We start from the raw sequence: 15633 nt of genomic DNA, 5'->3' as shown, positions 1-15633 counted from the left end.
CCAGCGCCTATGCAGCTGTGAACAGTAGGTGTAGGAAGCAATGATGACCTCCCCACTGGCATGAGGCCAGCCCATACAGACCTGAATACAGAACCAGACAGGACACGTGCAAAGAAAAACTTCATTTGCTCTTCAAGAGCAAAGGCCATGCTTCATTTGTGAACAATGGCGATGAAGCTTTCACAGGAAACTAGGCTGGTGCCTACTGTACACAGGTGGCATTTATTTTAAATAGAGAATATATTAAGTCCTCACAAAACCAGGTTTTAAAAAAAGCATCTAATAAATTTATACAGTGAATAGTATGTCTTTATTCTATTTACAGTAAATTTGTTATAAATATAATACATTTTTGAAAAGCTTATTTTTAACTTGAGTAGATTTATATTTTAAACAGATCAACTTAATTGTTAAAGTTATATAATAAAGAATATGATTTAATGACAAAAATCTTATCGTGAAATAGTGTGACAGTCAAGAGATGAGTAAGGGAATAAAGTCAAATTCTTTCCAAAACTATGTTCAAAGCATCAGAAAAGCTTTTCTTTTTACAGTTATATATAAGCCATTGGGATACCAGACTGAAATACAAATGCCATAACCAAAGTCCAAGACCGATCTTACAGAACGGCATGAGGCAAGGCAGGAAAACCTGTATTTAACACTCTAGAGAACTTCACAGTACAGCTGGGAACTGCACATGAATGGCTTAATGGCAGTATTGCCAACGAGGCCTTCCCTTCCTCAAAACCATCTCCTCAGGGTCACACCCATTCTACAAGCTGCAACAGCAGACTTCGACTTTTTTTTTAAGACACGGCTTGTTAAAGTGTATGGATATATTGAAATTCTGTATTATGAACATGGACATTATTACCAGTTTTAAAAGAAAGAATCGGAATTCTATTCTCAGTCCAGTGTACTGTGTGTCAGCTAAGTGCCAAGTCCCAGTATTTTTGCAGTGATCAGAGAACTTCCTTAACAAGAGGGTAATTCAAACGCTGCTGTAAAACTAATCCCACAGAGTCGGACTCTTTCTGTGACTCTCAGCTGTCATGCGTTATTAATGATAATCAGAGCAGGCATGGAGTTCTGCTGACTTGTTTCAAATTCTGTAACCTGGTCCGATAACTTGGCGAATACCCTTGGAGTCCCAAGGTTATAAACACCCGTATGAACAAAGCATGCTTTCAGTTGCAAACTGCGTGACTCTTCACTTCTCAGCTGGAGTTTATACTGTGTCTGTCCAAGCCATGTGAACGATCCATGAGTGTCCAATGCCTCTGGACTAGAGGAGGAAGGAAACGGTAAATTGTCAATTTTTTTTTATGTTTTTTTCCCCTCTAAAATCTTACTAACATCTCTCTTTCATCAAATCCTTTTATTTCTAGGAATTGTTTATGAAATGAACTATTATTAATAACATTATTACCGTAACAATCAACCATATGTTAACAGTTATTACTATTTTCTAGGAACAATGCTAAAAGTAGATTATTTCATTTAATGCCCATAATGGCATCTAGTAAACAATGGAACCTGATTTGAAATTGAGCTCTTAACCTGTTATCCACATACAAAAAAATAACTGTGTAAAAGAATGCCCATAATCGTAAATGTTGTAAAACTAGGAAGTAGGAACAATCTAGTGCTCGGCACCACAGCACAATTCAATGAGTCTGTGATATGCAGACATGCAGGCTCCTATGCACTCAGATTTTAAGACACCATCTAGGGTGTAATATGAAAACATTAAGCATATGTTTAATAAGACTTTTCTTTTGTGTTTTTGAAGATTAATTTACTTATCTTTATGTGTATGGATACACTGCCTCCATGTGTGTAACTGAATCATGTGTGTACCTGGTACCTGAAGAGCCAGAAGAAAATATCAGATCCCTTGGAACTGGAGTTACAGATGGTTGTAAGATACCACAGAGATGCTGAGAACCAAACACAGATCCTCTACAAGAGCAGCAAGTGTAATTGATCACTGAACCATTTCTTCAGTCTGAGATTTATTTCCTAATACAAAAATGCCCGAGACAAACCTGCTGGTTCTAGGAGTATTGGGTATAGCAATATAATCTAGACTCTTTTATTAAGTATTATTTTCAAGTTGGGGAAAAAAAACCTCCGATATTTAATAGCTCTGTAACAATTCTCTGACACTATATAAACAAATCTAACACTGCTTGAATTAACTTTATCCATGTTAGGCAGTGATTTGCATAATTTCAAAACACTGAACTGCTTTAAATAATACCAAACTTTGGGCTACTAAACAGCCTCTCATAAAATAAATTCTCACCTTGTTGTTTTATGCCGCAAATCAACTATTACATCCACATCAGCCTTAGAACAATTAGAAAGTAAAAGGGTGACTGGTACTAAGCAAAGGCTGTGGAACAAAGATAAACAAACCATTAGTCATACACTTTCTTCTTAGAAACTAGTTTCTTAAAAATAACACAAAAATACTTAACAAAACACAAGTTTACTGTGACTGAAAAAGCATGGGATAAAACCGGACTCTCTGAACATGGCGAACAATGAGGGCTGATGAGACACCAAGGACAATGGCAGGGGGTTTTGATCCTACTTAATGTGCTGGCTTTGTGGGAGCCTAGCCAGTTTGGATGTTCACCTTCCTAGATATGGACGGAGAGGACCTAGGACTTAACACAGGGCAGGGAACCCGGACTGCTCTGTGGACTGGAGAGGGAGGGGGAGAGGAGTGGGGGGAAGGGGAGAAGGGTGGGAGGAGGGGGAGAAGGGTGGGAGGAGGGGAAGGGAAATGGGAGGCTGGGAGGAGGTGGAAACTTGTTTTTTGTTTATGTTTTTTTTTCTTCTTTTCGCAATAAAAAAAAATCAAATTCAAGTAAGAAAAAAAACAAAATGAGTCACAAAATCATTTTAGGGTAACTTACTTTGTAAATAAAATACATTAATACAATCTCTCCATACTAAATATCAGAATGTACACTTTAAAGTGTTTTCCTGCATACATATGTGGCTTAGGTTGTGCTGGCGCTATGCCCCAGAGAGCAGGTTTCTAGTTTGCAGCCTCTCCTTCATTTAAATTACAAATGTGTATGTAACAAGCCAAAGTGAAGCCCCAGGAACTTAAACTATTCAGGTCCCATCTATTCCTCAAATGCTAAGTTACTCAATGCTAAGTTACCTTACTAAAATGCTACTAGAAAGAAGAGATGCAGATATTTGCACAACCCACCCTGCTGCCCATCTAGTCCTCAGAGCAATTCACATCACGGCCCACTGACTACGACCAGACCTTTCTGGAGCACTGAACTGTCAGTCCCTTTTTCCCTCCAGCTGCTGAGACATCACCTCCATCTTGGTCTTCCTGCTTTAGCTGCTCTTTTCCAGCCTTCTGAAGATATGCTTTTCTCCTCGGCTCACTCTTCACCATTTCTTTTCTGTCTTATCACATAAATCCCTCTCCCATCTCTACCAAGGGTGACTTCCCCAAAACTTTAAACATCAATTGTTATAGACACACTGGTTCTAAGAAAACTCTATGCCTTTATGCCTGCAAATGGGCAACCTTTTGAAGTGTCATCAGATTTAAAACTCTCTCTGAACTCACAGAGATTCGCCTGCCTCTGCCTCCCGAGTGCTGGGATTAAAGGTGTGGGCCACCACTGACTGGCTTAGAACTTTCTACTTTAAAAACGTTGTTTACACATTAAAGTTGTTTATCAAAATTATAAATAAATCATTCCCTATGATATTTAGTACTTGAAGATTCTCCAGGAGGAGTTAGTTTGCAAGATGGCTCAGATTACTGCCAAGTCTGACAACCTGAATTTCATACCTGAGCTCTACGTGGTAGAAGGAGAGGACTAACTTTCAAAAGATGTCCTTTGACCTCCATGTGAATGCCACATAAGGCACACACACGCGCACGCGCGCACACATACACACACAAAACAGATGTAAAAAAATCATAGTCTAAAACTGAGTTCCACTGTTAGTCATGCTATAGGTTTGATTTGTGTCTAAAACAAAATGATACAATCTTTTTCTCTAGTTTTTGACTTTATGAAAAAAACTTAACACTTCAAATAGAAAGTTTTTGACATCTGAGAATTGGGTGGGCCAACATTCATCCTCAGTAACACTGAAGTTGTGTGTCTATGCGTGCCTGCACATGCATGCGCAAACACACCAGACACAAAAACTAATCATAGTAAAGGTTAAATCATGGAAGACTCAATATTATTTTAAATTTCTTTTGGTAAGTGGGTCAATGCTGTTACTGAAATAATGTTAATTTTTAAAGAATGGGTATCTGTACATGTACATAAGAAATTTAACAAAAATAAGCCCCATACCTTTTTTGATGAAATGGATGATGAAATGACTCCGGGTAGTGAAGACTTGTTTTAATGAGATTAGAAAGCTGTTCTACTGATGGTCTTGTAGAAACTGCAGTGTTTTCTGGCCTGAAAAACTTTAATAGTTCCATTTCTGGCGGCTCCTGAGGATAAACAATAAAGACTAATAATGAAATGATGCTTTATATAAGTCACAGTATGTACAAACTCTTAAAAAAACAGTGAAGAGAACCTAAATCATGAAGTACCTTTTCTTCTTTGCTATTATTTAAACTGGCAGCTATTGTCATCTGTAGTATAACCTGAGATAAACACTAGTTTACCTAACCACTCCACACATTAGCTCTATGATCTTACATAATTACTTTAATACCTTTCCTACATGTAACACTGGCTCCCATAACCAACCATTTTCATGACTGATGTGATTTTCATTCAATAAAACTGTTCAGTACTTAGGCTGTGGATATTCAATTATCCACAGCTGTTTTAACAGCTGAGGATCAAGAATTAACAAACAAATAAAAAATTTCCATCTTGAAAACATATTCATTGGGCTGGAGAGATGGCTCAGAGGTTAAGAGCACTGCCTGCTCTTCCAAAGGTCCTGAGTTCAATCCCCAGCAACCACATGGTGGCTCACAACCATCTGTAATGAAGTCTGGTGCCCTCTTCTGGCCTGCAGGCATACACACAACAGAATATTGTATACATAATAAATAAATAAATATTAAAAAAAAAGAAAACATATTCATTTATCTCATAGATTTAGTATTTCAAATATATTACTCAAAGGCTAATATGTACTGGAAATAGCTCAGCTGGTACAGTGCTTGCCTGGCATGAATGGGTTCAAGCCCCAGCACCCTATAAACCAGGCACAGTGGTGCCATTATAATCCCATATTTTGTTTCCCCAGCACTTGAAGTGGTAGAAGCAAAATAATCAAGAATTCAAGGTCAACCTCAGCTATACACAAAACTGAGGCCAGCCTGAGCTACTGCATAAGGTCCCCTAAATTGTTTTTTCTTAAAGGAGGAAAGTGAAAACAAAAATTACTTTAAAATTATAAAAAACATTTAAAATTTATAAAAATCATTTAAAAATTTATTAAAAATATAAATTTATTTTAAAATTATAAAAAAAGTGAAGCATAAAAATTATCTAACACTAATCATAAAGACATCTCTGATGTGGGAGGGTCTTCTGTTTTGAGTTGATTTCATTGGTTAATAAAGAAACTGCCTTGGCCCTTGATAGAACAGAAAATTAAGGTAGGCGGAGTAAACAGAACAGAATGCTGGGAGGAAGTGAGGCAATTGCCATGCCTCTCCCCTCTGAGGCAGATGCGATGAAGCTCCAGCCCAAGATGGACGTACACTAGAATCTTCCCGGTAAGCCACCACCTCGTGGTGCTACACAGATTATTAGATATGGGTTAAAGCAAGATATGAGAGTTAGCCAGTAAGAGACTAGAGCTAATGGGCCAAGCAGTGTTTAAAAGAATACAACTTGTGTGTTGTTATTTCGGGTCATAACCTAGCCAGGCGGCTGGGATCCGGGTGGCAGGAACGCAGCCCACTGCTCCTTCTACACAGCTCTACTTTTTGCAAGAGTCTCTTGAAAAATCAGGCTGATTCTACTGTGTAAGGTGAACAGAGTATTTATGAGGATAAAAACAGCAAAACTCTGTAACATAAAGCAATTCAGCCTACATGCTCTCCTAAGCAGTGGACATTTCACACTCTGGTTTCATAAGGTCTTAGAGCTCACCCTGCAGTCCTCCCCTGTCAGCCTGGGAATCAGTCTGCTCTTTTGATTAGAAAGTAGTTGTTTCAGCACTGAAATGTCCACTGAAGAGTTATAACATGGACAGGGTGACAAGAAACCTATAATAAACCTATAGGACATCTGCACAGATTCAAAACAGCAGCTCTGCTTTTTGACTTCTAAGACATACAAACAGTCCGGTTTACTTCAGAAAACACAGAGCTGAGGAAAGACAGGCGGGCCTCTGGACAGCTGCTGGGGTCTTTTTCTTGACTCCAATCTTGGATTAGAATGTGTTTTGATTTGCAAAGACTCTCTATTTAAGACTATCTTTAATTTTTAAAGTTTAAAAAAATGCACTATTGGGGCTGGAGAGATGGGTCAGTGTTTAAGAGCACCGAATACTCTTCTAGAGGACCCAGTTCAGAATCATCCATAACCCCACTTCCAGGATCCAATGCCCTCTTCCCAAGTCTGTGGGCACTGCATGCATAGACATAGTCCATGGACACCAAGCATGCATATCGTCACATATACAGTTCTTGGGAGACATATATATGCAGGCAAAATGTTCACTTATAAAAAAGATCACATATCATTAAAAGTTTTAAAATCTATTATTAATACATTCAAGCCATCTAAACAACATGACTTCTAAATTGTACTGAATAAGGGTTAAAGGTATAGCTTAGTGGTAGAGTGTGGGCTATAATGTGTGAGGCTCAGGGTTCAATCCTCACCATAAAATAAATAACACTGAAAGAAATTTTTACATATTAGGATAAAAGACATAAATGGTAGCCAAAGAAGGATATTTAGACAAACTAGGCATGCAACACATGCCTCTAACTCCACCACCAGAGGGTAATGCAGAGGCTGCACATTTGAGGCCAGGCAGAGCAAACAGACCCTGTCTCAGAATGGAGAAGACAGAGGTAGAGGGAGTGAGAGGACAGAGCACAGAAAGATCACAAGTACAACGGAAGCACAACCATACAACCATACGCATACACGGAAGGGTCAGAACGGCCTCCCAGCAACTGCCATTACCTGTTTCTGAGACTGTGAAAAGGCTTCTTTCCCAATAGTGCGGAGAACAACGTGATGCTGGCCTTCTAAAATAAGCTGCTTGTTATCTTCTACAACGTACGCCTGAAAACGTAACCAAAAGAAATGTCACTTTTCACTCCTGGCAGAAACCCCAAAAGTAACCATCTTAACTACTGGTGGGAAAAAAAATATGACACCTAGTATCCATCAATTATCAATAATCTTGTGTCAGCATTTCAACCTTTCAATTCACATTCAATCAAAAAAAAACCATCTACCCATCCCTCTGAATCTGCTGGGTTTTTTTTAAAATAAAACTTGACTGACCCAAGTATTTCAAAAAGATAAATCTTGAATTTTTCCTCTTGTTTTCTCTAGACTTTCAAACTTCAAAGAAGTGTGTCACAACACAGACCTCGTGTGTGTGTGTGTGTGTGTGTGTGTGTGAGAGAGAGAGAGAGAGAGAGAGAGAGAGAGAGAGAGAGAGAGAGAGAGAACACGTGTAGGCAGATGCATATGAAAGCCAGAACTCAGCGTATCCTGATTCCTCAGTCACCATTCTCAGTGAACCCAGAGTTCCCTGACAGGCTTGCTCCCAGGGATCCTCTCTCCGCTCAGCACTGAGGTTACTTTTACCTGAGTGCTGGGGATCTGAACTCAGGTCCTCATGCTTGCACCTCAAGCACTATTCCTGCCGAGTCATCTCCATAGGCCCAAGAAAGACTGTTTTACGGAGATCTCCGTTAAAGACTAAGAAGTGACATACAAGTTTCTTTACTGCCAACATGCAGGTGACTAAAGTGAACCCTGTGAGTGAAAATGCCATGCCTTGTCAGCCTGTGAAGTTCAGGATGGCCTCAACCCTGTGATTCTGTCTGTGCACCATGAGAGCTAGCATTACAGGTACAGCATATTCACTTTAATCCACACAACTTCTTTTGGTTTTGGTCATTTTCTTCGAAGATAGGGTCCCACTGTATATCACGGGCTGCAGTAGAATCTGATCTGTAGCTCAGGCTGGAATCAAACTTAAGTGTTTTGAATACAAGAACTACAAGTACATGGGACCACATCTGGCTACATATGCTTTTTAAAAAGGCTTTCTTTTTCGACTAGCAAATTGAATTAATCTATTTTAAAATATTTGTCCCAATTTATATATATATTTTCTCTCTTTGGAATTTGACTCTGTTCTATATTTATTAATGACTTATTTGGAGTTTTTGTTTTTATTTATTCATGCACATTAATATTTTGTTGGCATATATATTTATGCACTGTGTATGTGTGCGTGCGCGCCTGTTACCCGTGGAAGCCAGAAAATGTTGAATGCCCTTGGACTAGGGTTGTGAGCCACCCTGTCAGTGCTAGGAATCAAACCTGGGTCCTCTGGAAGAGCAGTCCAATGCTCTTAACTGCTGTCCAACTCTGATTTAGTTGTGTTTTTGTTTGTTTGGCTGGTTGGGCTTTTTTGTTTTTCGAGAGAGGGTTTCTCTGTGTAGCCCTGGCTGTCCTGGAACTCACTCTGTAGACTAGGCTGGCCTCGAACTACCTATCTCTGACTCCCAAGTGCTGGGATTAAAGTCTTGCGCTACCAAGCCCAGAGACTTGCTTTTTTAAAAATAAGCCAAGTTTTCATTTGATTCCAGAGACTCCATCAGAATGCTGCAAGAGTCTCAAAGCTTGAGTACTTTCACTTTCTATACTTACTGACTGGTGACAGCTTGTCATTTGGGGTCATACTGAGTACTGCTGTCCTAAGGCACAGGACAGCCCAGAGTCCACTCAATCCAGAACAGAGAAGTAAGTAGCTGAACAGCTGCTGGTGCTGGTTTAACCTTTACAGGAAATCACTGATAAAGTCTTGAGTCAATGTCAGAAATTTTTTAAATATAGAATTCCAGGCCAACCTGAGCTACATATGAGACCCTGCCTCAAATAAAACCATTTGATGCCCAAGCTATGAGTCTGGTCCTGAATAGTGTTAATTCACAAATCCCCCCTTCCTGTGCATGATCTCCCACAATTAAGATGACTTCACAAGTGTTCAGTAGCTAGCTAGGTGTGATAACACACACCTGTAATCCCAGCACTTGGGAGGTACTGGAAGGATAAGAAGTTCAAAGCCAACCTTGATTATATGGGATCCTGTCAGAAAAATAAAAACCAAAAAAGGGAAAAAAGTATTTTTCAATTCTCTTTAATTTACAGACATTTTTCTCAACTCAATAAAAATGCAGTTCCAGGTACTAACCACTACCAAGCTTTGTATCATATTCTTTAATACACCTCAGGTTCTCTTTTACATATGATCAGCAGGCTGTTTTTTAAAAAGTAAAATTTTCTTTCCAGTCAAGGTGATTGTGGACTTGACAACTGAGTACATATTACAACAACACATATTACTCAAAATCTTACCTTAAATGCATCAAAGGGCATTCAAGAGCCTATGATTTCAAGCTAATATATAACAACATACAACTAGTCATTTTAACATAAATCTTATTCTATAATTAACATATGCAATTTATTTAAGTAGGATTTCATAAGTAGGTGCAAAGCCAGCATTGTTTCAAAAATATAAACTACTTCCAGCAACAATAAATAAAGGTAAAAATAAAAAAAGGGAGGAAAGGCACAAAAAGATGAACACAAACAGCAACAAGTCCATGGCTGCTGGAGCAGGGAATTGAGTACCCACAGACTCACAGTTTCCTTCTTGATAGTGTCTGGAGATGCTCATGATAGGTTAATGCAACCTGCTCTCACTGACCTGCATGTCCATAATATTCTTGGTGATTCACAGAAACAAAATTATCTCACAGAAGAAAGTGATCAGCTTTTACTAAATTCCTTTCTTTAGACAGAAACATTCAAAAAGTCACTATGGAACTATTAAAAGTTATAAACTAATTTCAATATTGAAAGTGAAAATTTTAACCAGAAAAAAATGAGTACACAATTGTTCTCCAGTTTGAAAATAAAATATCTAGATCTAAATAGAGAAGCACAAAGCTTTGATTCAAGTAAAGATGGATCTCCCTCTAAGTTCAAGTCCAGACTGGTCTATATAGCAAGTTCTAGGCTAGCAGGGCTATATATTGAGACTATGTCTTAAAAAACAAACCAACCAACCAGACAACAAAGGAAAGAAAGGAAGGACAGAAGGCGGAAAGGCAGATATCCAGACTGGATGTGACACAGCGCTGTTTCCAGCACTCCTGAAGCTAAAGCAGGAGTACACAAAGTCTGAGGTCTGCCTGTCCTACACAGAAAGACTCTGTCTCAAAATGAAAAGTAAAACCTACACGTCTCTAAGTGAGGCTTGCTGGCAGCATGTAGTACACTACCTTCCACAATATGACAAGGTTCAGGTCCACCTCACTGCACTTCTGAATCAACCGCACAGCTTCCGCTGCTGCATGTTTCTCTGGATGCGCAGAAAGAGAATCTTGCGGTTTCTTCAACTCTGAAGATAAACTTCGGTAAAAGAAATCTGCACATGGACTTGCTGAACTTATTATCTGTAGAAAGAAATATCACTTGTCTACAAAAGTGTTTTAATTAAACACCCTGTCAAAACTTACTCATTTAAATATTTTCTGCCAAAATGTACAGTTCTATAACACATATAAACCGAAAAGTTCGCTCATTAATTTCTTGTCTGTGCAGCTGAATGTGAAGGTCATTTGAATATCTAAAAGATTTAGTGCAAATTACTCATAACCTTAAAAGGTGCTACACCAAAACACTCTCTACTGTCATGATTTTCCTAAGTGTCCGGGAGGATGAATAAAAACTACAATTCTACAAAACAAAAGTTCTACGCATTCATTTAATTCCCTAAAAAATCAGTCAGATCCTAGAACTAAAACTCATTTTCATTGTAGTTGTTAAATAGTTTTGTGCATGAGTACTTTTTGAGGCATCTGGCTGAATTAATTAAAAACTTATGAGGACACTATCCAGGCAGCATCTAATGAAATAACATAGATAATCACAGTATTAAACTGCCCTTTGTATTTACTTGAAAAAAACAATGTGAGAAAAGATCCAATCTATAGGATTCCCTCTAACATAGAATACTCTCTCATGGTAAAATCTCTACATTTGAAATTTTATGGATTACTAAGCGTGTATCATTCATACGTAAAGCTGGCTCAGCTGTTAAAGGGTAGGCCCACAACCAAAAATATAAGAAGTAAGTTAACCCATCCTAACCACTTAAAAAAAACAAACAAAAAAAAGTGCAGTTTTTTCCTCTTCTGGTGAACTTTTTCTGGTAAAATATCATCTCCACAGTTTTCTCCTTAATCTATAGTACGTGGTGTCATTCAATCAGATACTTCAAAAAAAAAAAAAAAGTCTTTGTTTTTGCCTTCTTCAGTGCTCAAATAAGATATTATTTAACAAAAAATACAACAAAAATTACAGATTTAATATAATTTAAGGGTCCAATTGATGCTTGTAGGAATTTAAATTATTTTAAAATAAAATTAAAAAGTCATCCACCAGGTCTGATGGCATAAACCTGTAATCCCAATAGAGACAACTCAGTGAGACCCTTCTAAAAGTAAAAAGTAAAAAAGAGGGCTAGGGTATAAATTAGTGATAGAGTGCTTGTGTAGCATATGATTTAAATCCTAGGTTTAAGTCCTAGGATCACCAATATCACAATAAACAAATAAGCAAAAAGACAACATAGAAAAAGAAATGATAAAAGTATACAAGTGAAGACCTGAAATACTGCTAATTCTAACATTTAAAATCATACATGCTTTGCAATCATTGGACCTCTGTAGTTGTGAGATGTTCCTTAAATAGCTGCTTCCTCAAATATTGTCATAGAAAACAAGCAGCATGAAAACTCCTGAAGAGAGAAATGCAGTACTTAGGGTGTCTGGACTTAGGAAAGAACATGAAGAAGTGAGTGGGTGGCTCCTTAGACTACAGTAGAGCTGCTTAGAAATGCATAAGGCAGGGAGATAAAAAGGTAAAAGTGCTTGTCACACAAGTCTGATAACCTCAAGAGGATGTCTAGAACCCACATCTTAATTCCAGCATCCTTATGGTAAAGTGAAGGTGCATACCAGAAGCAGTCCAAACTTTGTAGGCCAGCTAGCCTGGAGCATAAAGAGTACAGCAGCAGAGGCATGGGGAGACCCCTGACTCAAGCAGGAAAGAGAACTCACTCCAGAAAGTGGTCTTCTCTGACCTTCACATCCACCATGGCACACACATGCACACAAGCACATGTATGTGAGCACATACAAAATTAATTAAAACAACATGTTAAAGCATGGTCCAGGCTAGGGACATAGTTCAGTGGCAGAGTGAGAGTCTAGCATACACAAAGTTCTGGGTTCAACCTCCAGCTTCACAAGGAAAGCCAGACATGGTGACATGGTGCTATAACTGCAATCCCACCAGAAATGGTCTAGCAGATATGCTCCCATAGGGCTGCAATCCCACCAGACACAGTGCCATAAACCTTTAAGACCACCAGGACTCAGGATATGGAGACAGGAAGAGGAGTAGTTCAAGGTTATTCTTGGCTATATATGGAGTTTTAGGCCAGGATGGACTACATAATACCCTATCTTCAAAACAATTTTTAAAAATCATATTCCCAAACTCTATTGCAGATCACAATGAGGCTTCAGAAGTGGGGAAGAAAAGCCTTTATTCTAAGAAAATTCTCTATACCTGGACCTCAAAGCCAAGGTCTAAAGATTGAGCTACTAAGGTCTGCAGGACTACCTAGAAACCACGCAAAACCTAGGTTTCCACCACAGGCCTGACACTTCAGAACTGCATCTTTTTATCTTTAAATTATTATGTATATAGTGTTCTGCCTGCAGGCCAGAAGAGGGTACCAGATTTCATTACAGATGGTTGTGAGCCACAATGTGGTTGCTGGGAATAGAACTCAGGACCTCTGGAAGAGCAGCCAACCTCTGAGCCACCTCTCCAGCCCCCAGAACTGGCATCTTAATAAGATCCCCAATGCACACTTCTTAACATTTGAAAACTTGCTCTAGATGACTCATGCATATTATGATCAAGTGTTTACAAAAACCTTTCCAATTCTAAGACAGCCTAAGTACCTACCCAATGTTTCCAGGTCTCAGAACTACGTGATATGCCCAGATTTGAAGATGACAACATGAGAAAAGACTTTTAAGTAGACTCAGAAATCAGAGGGGCCACTTATTAAAAAAACTGGCTGTACTATGGTTACTTTTACTAAACAGAAACGTTTCCTCAAGTAATTCTGGCTTTTCTAAAATCCTAAGCATTGTGTTTCCACGACTGGGTATTTTCAAAAGTTAATTTTATATAATTAAAGTGGTATAGTCCATACAGCACACTTGGATTAAAGGTGGGCTGTAAAAGTATATAAAGTTCAGATGCTCACTATTCAAAGATGATTATTAGTGATGCTACAGTTTTTGTCAGAATAGACAATTACATCAAATTCTACTGTGCATCACTGCATACCTGTTCATTTCCAAAGATGATATCCGCAAAAGTGTATTTTTCGGAGGACTGTACAGCAGCTAAAAAAAAAAACAAAAAAAAAACAGGAAAACAAACTAATCATGTCACTGCTATAAGATATAAAATGGACAATTAATAAACTATCAAAGTAAAACAAATTTACCTTCTTTTTGTTTACATCTTACTGCCTTGAAGCAAAACTTTCCCTTCTCCCTACTGGCAAGTTTGGCATCTAGAAATAACAATGTTTCTCAAGTTATAACATGTGCAAAGCCCAATTCATTATTCAAACTTCCTTCATCAAAACAGAAAACAACTTATAATTATAAAAAAGATTTCATTTGGTTGAGTGTGGCAATGCACACAAATCTCTTGAGTTTGAGGCCAGCCTGGCCTACACAATAAATTCTAGGACAGCCTTGTCTCTAAAAAACAAAAAACAAAAAAACTGTTCTCTTTTCAACAAAATGAATATTTATTAACCACCTGAAAAGCTTAAAATTCAGACTCTTAAGATACACAAGCATATGTGACTCTATTATTGTGTGTGTGTGTAATTGACATCTGACGTCTTAAACACTAAGTTGGGAAGGTTAGAACTTCAGGATACTAGGCACCCCACGGTCTTACACTTGACCATGCCCCTTGAGTATTTTTCAATCATTTCTTTTTAGTGCTTCTCCACATTTATGACTTATAAAAATTTCTGATATAGTGTATTTCCTGCCACTTTATCTGGCTTTAAAATGTTCTTATAGGGCCAGAAAGATGGTTTAACAGGTAAAGGTGGTTACTACCAAGTCTGATAACCTGAGTTTAATACTGGGATCTGCATGGAAGAAGGAGAGAACTGACTCCTCCAAGTTGTCCTTTGACCTCCACATGTCACACAGATACAAACACAAAAATAAGTAAAAAAAAAAAATGCTGATTTATTTTACTGGCTACTAAAGTCTACATGAGTTAGCAGCATAATTTACACTAAAGTCACAACCATTTTTTTCTCCAGTAAACATGAATATGCCATGCACTCTGAGCATACAGACTTTTCCATATGTTTAGCTAATTCCTATTCTTCAAATGCAAAATGTCCCTATTGCTAGTGTATTTAAATAAGTGGTCCACAGCTAGTGGTGCCTTGCTGGTGGAAGGCCACTCAGGTCTTATTCCTAGCCCCACCTCCTACCTACTCTCTCTGCTTCCTGACAAAGATGCAGTGTGACCAGGCATGTCATGCTCCTATCCCAATGGATTCCCTGAAAGGACAGGCTGTATGCCTTCACACTGTAGCCAAAACAAACCCTTCCTCCATTAAGTTGCTTGCATCTTTATATATTTGGTTACCACCACCACCACAAGTGACTAACACAAGCCTCCAAATAATAATCAGTGTGAGACTAAGGGTACAGACCTTTGTTTTCAGAGATGTTCACAGATTTGTGCAGCTGCCAGTGCTTGCTACTGCTTGACACCTGCACCATGTGGAACTCTTTAACCCCTGCTTCACTCTGTCAAAGACACAGAAAAGTCACTTGAGGTTAAAAGCACTGAATTAATAAACTTGAGGACAAAATCAGATGCTACTCAAATCAAGCAAAAGTAATTAGAGGATAGGGATGAAGCTCAATGGTAGAGCACTTGCCTCAGGTACAAGGCCCCATTTAATTCCCAGTAGAGGAAAATAAATAAAATAAGGAGGAGGGCTAGAGAGATGGCTCAACAGTTAAGAGCACCTGCTGAGTTTCTAGAGGACCTAGGTTCAACTCTCAGCACCCAAATGGCAGCTTACAATAATCTATAACTTCATTTCCAGAGAATTCAGCCCTTACTTCTGGCCTCCATGGGCACCAGACACACATACAGTTACATGTAAGCAGGCAAAACTTTCATGTGTATAAAATAAAAACAAATCTTCAGAAATAAAAACATTAAATGTAATATGTATTTGAAA

The 15633-nt window shown here is 38.4% G+C and overlaps 1 protein-coding gene across 4 annotated transcripts in view; it reads right to left on the bottom strand.

Annotated features, from left to right (window-relative positions):
* Positions 1-221: 221 nt before the first annotated feature.
* LOC121441873 (trafficking protein particle complex subunit 8) overlaps positions 222-15633 on the bottom strand; it is an 88611-nt gene continuing 73199 nt past the window's right edge. For all 4 annotated transcript variants that reach the window (XM_041643205.1, XM_041643207.1, XM_041643208.1 and 1 more), the window contains 8 exons: positions 15094-15190; positions 13846-13914; positions 13683-13741; positions 10532-10705; positions 7182-7283; positions 4359-4504; positions 2312-2401; positions 222-1288 (listed from right to left, as the gene is read on the bottom strand). In XM_041643205.1, coding sequence (XP_041499139.1) covers positions 1054-1288; positions 2312-2401; positions 4359-4504; positions 7182-7283; positions 10532-10705; positions 13683-13741; positions 13846-13914; positions 15094-15190 — 972 coding nt within the window. In that variant the 3' untranslated portion in view covers positions 222-1053. The remainder of the gene's footprint in view (positions 1289-2311; positions 2402-4358; positions 4505-7181; positions 7284-10531; positions 10706-13682; positions 13742-13845; positions 13915-15093; positions 15191-15633) is intronic.

This window comes from Microtus oregoni, unplaced genomic scaffold, assembly GCF_018167655.1.
Source record: "Microtus oregoni isolate MIOR12 unplaced genomic scaffold, Mior012 000082F_ref0000272, whole genome shotgun sequence".
In the NCBI taxonomy this organism is placed as follows: domain Eukaryota; kingdom Metazoa; phylum Chordata; class Mammalia; order Rodentia; family Cricetidae; genus Microtus; species Microtus oregoni.
The sequence above is the reverse complement of the archived record's forward strand: the minus strand, read 5'-3'. Positions and strand labels throughout refer to the sequence as shown.